We start from the raw sequence: 8,896 nt of genomic DNA on the forward strand, positions 1-8,896 counted from the left end.
TACAATATAATTTGTTTCAATTCTGTGGCTGAATGAAATAGCAAACGTAATGTGAATTCAGTGATTACATTTGTTCACTTCATCTTTGTGGCTTCCTGATGAAACAGTAACACCCATTAGCCTGCTGTAGATCGGCTTAGCCAACCTGTACTCTATGGGTAGAATAGATTCCAAGATCCGGACAGCAGCTCGTTCTCGGCACTGTGACATCGCCCGCATGCATGCATACTCTCCCTCAACACACTGCGACGGCAGATACATCTAAAACTCAGATAAGAACGCTTTGATAATCTTAGACAAACACACTCATAACAGACGCAAACGTGTCCAATAAACAGATGCAACAGAGGTAGGCGTATGAACACCTCAGTGGAATACATTTGGAAGCTCAATGACCAAACAACCTAAAGGATGAATGAAAAGCCTAGTACGATACGGTTGATTTTTGCTGGGATTGTAACCTTAGGTTGATGTACTGAATATCTCTATCCTCTATTTCTAAGAATATCTCTATCCTCTATTTCTAATAATATCTCTATCTACTAACTAGGTGGAGTGAAATGTCGCTTTGCTCATCATAAATGATTGATAGGTTTGTCACCACTGTGAGTACAATAAGATGAACCATGAAAATACCACATCAAAACCAAACATGAAAATGATTTATTGTTCACAATTTTTATTTTTTTTACAGAAAATATAATTTGTCATTTTTTTATGGCGATGGAGAGAGTGGCGATTACAGCAGTTGCTCACTTGACAAATGCTCCGCTGTCTCAGCAAGGTCATGATATTAAAACTGTAGCATAGAAGAGGAGGAAATAGAAGTGGAACTGACAGCGTTTTCGAAACATGAAATCGTATTAAAATCCATTCATATACACCCCCAGGAAGAACATGACACTTTTTAAAAACATTTTCTGACAAGCGAGCCCTTTTTCACAAACTCCTAGAATGTTTGGGAATAATGTAGATTAAGGCATTTGTGAAAATTCTATAGGGATATAGAGTTGGAAAATGGCTATGTGTTTGGACAATTTATAGACCCAGCAACAAATAAAACCTAAACATGTCTTGTCCAGGCCCGGAGTCTACACAGACCGGTGCGCCATAGCCAATCAGAGCTCAACAGACCTTTATGCAAATAACTATTTGCCAGACGGGCCTGCCATCGTTCACTTTAAACTGGATTTTGTGTTTACAGGCAGTAACAAAAGCGCGACTTTAGATCACTAGAACAAACGCATTCGCCGTGAATGGATTTCTGCAAATATGTAAATACCATGGGAGTCCTCTTAGATTTGGGAACTTCAAAATTGCACTGTTAAACGATGGGGAATAAAATGCTTGTCCCAACCCACATTTTGACAATTGACTGGGAACTTGCCTGCCCGCCCATTTGATCGATGCCAAATACATTTCATTGACAACTAAGTAAATTGCCTCCAGTGTGCTCTGAGTCGTTTGTAAATTCAGAGCGTTTCGCGCTCCGAGTGTTCTGAGTGCGCACTGCACTTTGACACTGGACGCTCTGTCAGAGGAGTAGGGTTGATCCGAGCGTTCCTCCCAAAGGTAGTCAAGCACCCAAGCTAACTAGCTAAAGTTGGCTAGCTTGCTAACTACTTCCAGACACTAATGAGAGAACACCTAACTCTGACCATTTTACTCACCCTAGCAGAGCTGGTTCGGCTATTTACATGTTATCTAGAGCATTAGTGACTAACACTGCTGCTGGCAACAATTTAAAATCCGTCATATTCAGCGGGTGTTGCGCGTCTGTAAATTCATCAGTTATTATGCGCTCTCTGGCACACAGACGAGAGTGATCTGAAAACGGAGTAGATCGGCAGAGTGAATTTACGAAAACAAACGATATGCTGACTGGATAACAGTTGTTCATGTTCAGTATAGCTAGTTAGCTAGCAAAGCGATTCACATTTCTTGCTAGCTAACCAAATTACACCTGCATCTCTAGCTGTAGCCACAGAAACAAGATATAAGGGGGGAAAGTCGGTCACTCAACCACTCCTCCAATGATATATTTAATTAATGGGACCCCATGAGTCAATACATGTTAGAATCACCTATGACAGTGATTATAGCTGTGAGTCTTTCTGGGTAAGTCAAACCTGGATTGTACAATATTTGCCCGTTTTTTTATTTTTTTATTCTTCAAGCTCTGTCATGTTGGTTGTTGATCATTGCTAGACAGCCATTTAAGTGTTGCCAGAGATTTTCAAGACGATTTAAATCAAAACTGTAACAAGGCCACTCAGGAAGATTCAATGTCGTCTTGGTACGTAACTCCAGTGGATATCTGGCCTTGTGTTTAGGTTATTGTCCTGCTGAAAGGTGGATTTGTCTCCCAGTGTATATTGGAAAGCAGATTGAACCAGGTTTTCCTCTAGGACTTTGCATGTGCTTAGCTCTATTCCTTTTCTTCCTAAAATAATGTCCTAGTCCTTGCTGATGACAAGCATACCCATAACATGATGCATCCACCACCATGCTTCAAAATATGAAGAGTGGTACTCAGTGATGTGTTATATTTGCCCAAAACATAATACTTTGTATTCAGGACAAAAAGTTAAGTTCTTTGCCACATTCTTAGCAATATTACTTTAGTGCCTTATTGCAAACAGGATGCATGTTTTGGAATATTTTTATTCTGTACATGCTTCCTTCTTTTCACTCTGTCATTTAGGTTAGTATTGTGGAGTAACAACAATGTTGTTCATCCATCCTCGCAGCAATTTAACTCTTAACTGGTTTCAAATCACCATTGGTCTCCTGAGCAGTTTCTTTTCTCTCCATTAACTAAGTTAGAAAAGATGTAAGATTTTATGTATGTTAAAAAAAATAATGCAAAACATCCACATACAAGCGACAACATACACAAACATCCACAACATCACCCATGCCCAGACCCACCATCTCCAGCGCCCGTATCACTCTCCGCCACATGGCGTTAAACTGCACCATTTTGTCTCTCTCCGTCGCTCACATAATTTCAACATTTAGATAATAAAGCATTTGACCTTTCCATTGTGTTAACGATGGAGGATTGGTTGATTTATAGTTAAGTATATAGGTTTTTTCAAGATGACAAGAAAAGTATGTCAAACCCATTGGGTATCTCACTGCACCCTCACATGCCATGTCTTGAAATATGCAGACAGACGGATTAAAATTATATTTACATTGTACTACTTCTGACAGCCAACTTTCTAACTCAGCCCATAACTTCTGGATTTTATAGAATTCCCAGAAGGCATGGATTATTGCGTCATTATTAGTTTTATACTTCCGTTGTGCAGTAGAATTTGTGAATTTTGTGTAAATTCTATACATTAGTTTATACTGGATTAAGAGTACATGAAATTACATAACTGTGATTTCATTAGTTATGTTCCAACATTCCCTCCAATATCAGTTATTTTAAAGTTTTGGTTCCAGTAGCTTATATTTTTCTCAAAGAGTTTCAGTTGGAAAGGCTCTCTGCAATGTTTTATATATAAATATATATCTTACCTACCATATGAATATCTTTTCTGAATCAAATAGGGTTCCCTCAAGATTACTCCGATGTCCAAAATATTCAAATCAAAATGTCATAATATGAAACTTAAGTTGCATGTATTTGAAAATATCTACAATGGTCAGTCAAATTGCTTTTTAAATCTGTCATGGGAATAAATTAATTTCCTTTTACCAAAGGAATGTTCAATGTCTTCTTTAAAAAAAATGTTACCCATCTACCAGTAGGTGTCCTTCTTTGCAAGGCATTGGACAACCTCCCTGGTCTTTGTCGTTTAATCTGTGCGTGAAAGTCACTGCTCGACTGAGGGACCTTTACAGATAATTGTGTGTGGGGGGTCCAGAGATGGGGTAGTCATTCAAAAATCTTGTTTGTTAGAGTTAGTCCATGCAAATTATTGTCTGACTTGTTAAGCACATTTTTACTCCTGAAGTTATTTAGGCTTGCCATAACAAAGTGGTTGAATAGTTATTGGCTCAAGACTTTTCAGCTTTTCATTTTTTATTAATTTGTACAAATTTCTAAAAACATAATTCCACTGACTTCATGGAGTTTTGTGTGTAGATCAGTAACACAACACCTAAATGTAATCCATTTTAAATTCAGGCTGTAACACAACAAAATGTGGAAAAAGTCAAGGGGTGTGAATACTTTCTGAAGGCACTGTAAATAATATGTACCGCATGCTGTGGCATGGACTGCACCTTTTACATTGTTCATCTATTCAACCATTGAAATTCATAAATAATAGGAAATAGTTATATCATTGTCTGTGACCCCTGTATGTATCACATGATGATGAACTACACAGTGGTTCTTGAATGGTTCTTACCTGTGTCCTGTCTGAACTGGTGCATGGACTGCAGGTCTATGACGTAAGGGGCAAGCTGGGCATCCACCTGTCCAAGGACCACAGTCCCCCGCGCATCCCCCTTCAGTACGTTCTCTATGTGGTGGCAAGTTGTCACGTTGTAGGGCCGCCAGCGCCCATGTTCATTTAGCCACTCCCACACCACCACCCGGGCCAGGTTCTGAGGGGGGTACCCCAGCCCGTTGACTGACACCAGCACCCCAGAGCCTGGCCGTGCCATTGTCCCACTATGGTAATCGTGGTTCAGCCACTCCTACTACAGCACAAGAAGACCACTGCTACCCAGCAGGTCACCAGAGATGCCCACACATTTCTTCTTTTTTAAAACAACAATTACAACTGTGAGGTCAGCAGTCACTCTGATAGTTCTCAGTCAAATGGTGTTGTTTCCAGGGCACAGGTCCGGTGGAGTCTTCTGGTTCACTCAAGAAACTCACTGTCTTACTGAAGGTGTTTTCTTCACTGCAGTTTTGACTTCTTCTTTGATCAGCGTCTTTTTAAAATGCCAAAAGCAGCTAGGCTCCCTCCTCTTGTTGCGTGATGTGTTTGAAGTGGCTGAAGATGTTGATGCTGATGAGCTTTGCAAAAGTATACAGCCGGAGCAGTCTCAGAAAACCCCAGCAGAATGAACATGGGATATACACTCTAAATCAGACAGGAGACAGGAAAGTACATGTGATACCAACCAGATTGAAAATGCACAATGGTAGAATGGGTCCTGGGTTTATTTTTTAAAATAAATCTCACCATGTCTTTTAACTAAAGGGGAAAAATGGCAACAATAACCATGTTAAACAGATTACCATTTAAATACATTCATAGGATACCATCAACCCTTGCAATGTTATTACCCCATAATAAGCATGCTGCTGCAGGAGCATAAATTCTTTGCGTAGTGATTTCTAGGTAGTATGGTGACAATTTATCTTGTGAGCATATGTATCACCTGCAGGGTTTCACAAACTCGGTCCTGGGGCCTCATGGGTGGACGTTTTGGTTTTTGCCCTAGCACACATGTCAAACTCATTCCAAGGAGGGTCGAGTGTCTGCGGGTTTTCGCTCCTCTCCTGTACTTGATTGATGAATAAGGAACTCCCCTCACCTGGTTGTCTAGGTCTTAATTCAAGGCAAAACCAAAAGACACAAGGCCCTTCATGGAATGAGTTTGACACCACTCCTCTAGCACTACACAACTGCTTTAAATAATCAACACACAATTCATTTTTCTCTAGCACTACACAGCTGCCTTAAATAATCAACTCACTATCCATTTTTTTCTCTAGCACTACACAGCTGCTTTAAATAATCAACTCACTATCAATTTTTTTTCTCTAGCACTACACAACTGTTTTAAATAATCAACTCACTATCCAATTTTTCTCTAGCACTACACAGCTGCTTTAAATAATCAACTCACTATCCAATTTCTCTAGCACTACACAGCTGCTTTAAATAATCAACTCATGTTCAATTGTTTCTCTAGTTCTACACAGCTGATTCAAATAACCAACTCATCATTAAAATTAGATGATCTGAATCAGCTGTGTAGTGCTAGGGCAAAAACCAAAACGTTCACCCCTGGGAGGCCCCAGGACCAAGTTTGGGAAACCCTGATCAAAGGCAAGGTAATGATGATTGGAGTCAATCATGCCATGGATGTAGCCTACACAAAGCAAAACATAGGCCTGGGGATGAAGATTGTAATACCATGTCTTGGCAATACTGGACAATCATGATCCACACACTGCCCATCGCGTAGAAGGGGTGGGGGTGGTTTGGGATTTAATTACTACAGTTTATTTATTCATAATTTACAATTATGTGCACGATATTCCTCAAAGGTATACAATATGACCGAGATCTCTACACCGACATTTTGCATTCCTGTTCACCTTTCAAGCGTCTGTGTTGAATATAATTATAGCCTAATCCAAAACATAGTACTGAGATCTTAATTCTAAGTAAAACATATATAGGCTATAGACGTTAAAGCACAATTTTCGCCGGACTCGATAAACCATTGTAATAATCGATGTTAATTGTTCTAATCCAGTGGAGTTTGCATTGACATATTCATGCAACATAAACACAGGTGAAAAATCAAATCATAGGTTGTGATCTAGGCTATAACGCAGGCATACTTACAAATGTTGTCTTCAATTATGCAGGACAGAAGCGTTATTCAAGCCTGTAATATTTCCTTCCTTAAAATTACAAATAAAAATGCATTTCAGATTATAGATACCCTCATAATCAAGCAGTGCCTCGTGTTATTTCCAATTATTTGCTATGTTTTGTTTTTTGCATCTAGGTTTATCGAAACTCCGACAGTCCGCTATGGATAAACAATAAAACGCATGCCCCAATTACAATCATCCGAACGTTAGAGGTGCAGAACCATTCTTGCTGTAGGACTGTTCTGGTGTTTTCCCCTTTGATGTATTAAATGAATTCGCTTACACACTGAACATGCAAAGTGGTCCAAAATTACGCACAAAGGTCCACGAGCACCTGTAATGCAAATCTCTACCGTCCTCTTGGCTACGCGCGTAATCGCGTAGAGTTGTGGAAAATTCAGAGGATGTTGCGTCGCTGGAGTGAAAATGAGACGACGGTGAACAGTCTATTCTAAAAACAGCAACATATTGGTAACATGGAAATGAATTAAATAAACTATATCAGCCTATTTATTCAACACATTTTTAAAATCATTACATGAAATGGGTCATCTTCAACGCTTTGATCTGAGGGCTTCCCGTGAATTTCATTAGGCTATATTCGGTAGACCCAAGCCGACAATGGGAGAAAAGCCTACGCGGTGTGCACATAACAGCACACTGGACTGTTGCTCCACAACCCTCAGTAGCATCGTTGTGGGAAGCGACAAAAGAGACAAGATAGGATATAGGCTATAGAGAGATAGGCCTAACAGAAAGACCAGTCTAGCGGCAGCGGATACTTCTACGTATGACTTGAGTTATGAATTTGACATTATTATAGTGTAGCGAACCGTGTCTAGGTAAGCCTGTTACGACCTCCCCTCAATGCTTATTGAAGCAGCCGTTTGCAAAGATTGCTACATTGGTGGGATGGGGCCATCAGAGAGGTGTGCACACGTGAGTGAATTTGTATAGTGCAGTGTGAGGGACTTGGTCTAGGCCAAATCCCAAATTGAGCCCTATGTACTTGTAGAGATTTGACTGTGTCCCAGAGTGCTGAAATAGGATCAGTTTTGCCTTTAAGGTCATAATTAATAAGGTTAGGCAATATGGACAGGAGGGGACCTGATCCTAGATCTGAATGAATTAAATATTCTTATTAAATACATTTTTCTTTACATAGTTGAATCACACAAAAATTATCAATGGAAATCAAATGTATCAACCCATGGAGGTCTGGATTTGGAGTCACACTCAAAATTAAAGTGGAAAACCACACTACAGGCTGATCCAACTTTGATGTAATGTCCTTAAAACAAGTCAAAATGGGGCTCAGTAGTGTGTGTGGCCTCCACGTGCCTGTATGACCTCCCTACAACGCCTGGGCATGCTCCTGATGAGGTGGCGGATGGTCTCCTGAGGGATCTCCTCCCAGACCTGGACTAAAGTATCCGCCAACTCCTGGACAGTCTGTGGTGGATGGAGCGAGACATGATGTCCTAGATGTGCTCAATTGGATTCAGGTCTGGGGAACGGGCGGGCCAGTCCATAGCATCAATGCCTTCCTCTTGCAGGAACTGCTGACACATTCCAGCCACATGAGGTCTAGCATTGTCTTGCATTAGGAGGAACCCAGGGCCAACCGCACCAGCATATGGTCTCACAAGGTGTCTGAGGATCTCATCTCGGTACCTAATGGCAGTCAGGCTACCTCTGGCGAGCACATGGAGGGCTGTGCGGCCCCCCAAAGAAATGCCACCCCACACCATGACTGACCCACCGCCAAACCGGTCATGCTGGAGGATGTTTCAGGCAGCAGAACAGCCCTCCATGTGCTATGGACTGGCCCGCCCGGCGTCTCCAGACTCTGTCACATCTGTCACATGTGCTCAGTGTGAACCTGCTTTCATCTGTGAAGAGCACAGGGCGCCAGTGGCGAATTTGCCAATCTTGGTGTTCTCTGGCAAATGCCAAACGTTACATTGTGTTGTTTAAGTGTTCCTTTTATTTTTTTGAGCAGTATATATATATATATATATATATATATAAGAGGTCTGGACCTCTATGTCAGGAGGTAGTCCTGTACTTGTTCTGTAACTCCATAGTTACATGGTTCAAGCCCTGCTCTGCCTGTATCTCCTCAGTCACTACGCCTATTTGTTCTATCCCTGTATGCTGTATTTAGTCTTTTGATATAAATATTTGGCATTGACAGTCTGTACTGATAGTATAGTGCCATCTTGTGTCTAGATATGGAAATGTAGGCTATAGGTAAGTAATGCAATTATGCCCACAATTTTATTCATCCCATAAGCTGTCTCTCCGCAT

General features: G+C 40.8%; 1 protein-coding gene across 1 annotated transcript in view; it reads right to left on the reverse strand.

The window, feature by feature from the left end:
* The window catches only part of dtx1 (deltex 1, E3 ubiquitin ligase), a 57,259-nt gene extending 49,800 nt beyond the window's left edge, over window positions 1-7,459 (reverse strand). The window contains exons 1-2 of the mRNA XM_021605790.3: window positions 6,555-7,459; window positions 4,371-5,054 (exon numbers count right to left, since the gene is read on the reverse strand). Of these exons, the coding sequence (XP_021461465.3) occupies window positions 4,371-4,629 (259 nt within the window). The 5' untranslated portion in view covers window positions 4,630-5,054; window positions 6,555-7,459. The remainder of the gene's footprint in view (window positions 1-4,370; window positions 5,055-6,554) is intronic.
* Window positions 7,460-8,896: the final 1,437 nt, after the last annotated feature.

The sequence above is a fragment of the Oncorhynchus mykiss genome, chromosome 6, assembly GCF_057628025.1.
Source record: "Oncorhynchus mykiss isolate SJ-2025 chromosome 6, ASM5762802v1, whole genome shotgun sequence".
NCBI lineage: Eukaryota > Metazoa > Chordata > Actinopteri > Salmoniformes > Salmonidae > Oncorhynchus > Oncorhynchus mykiss.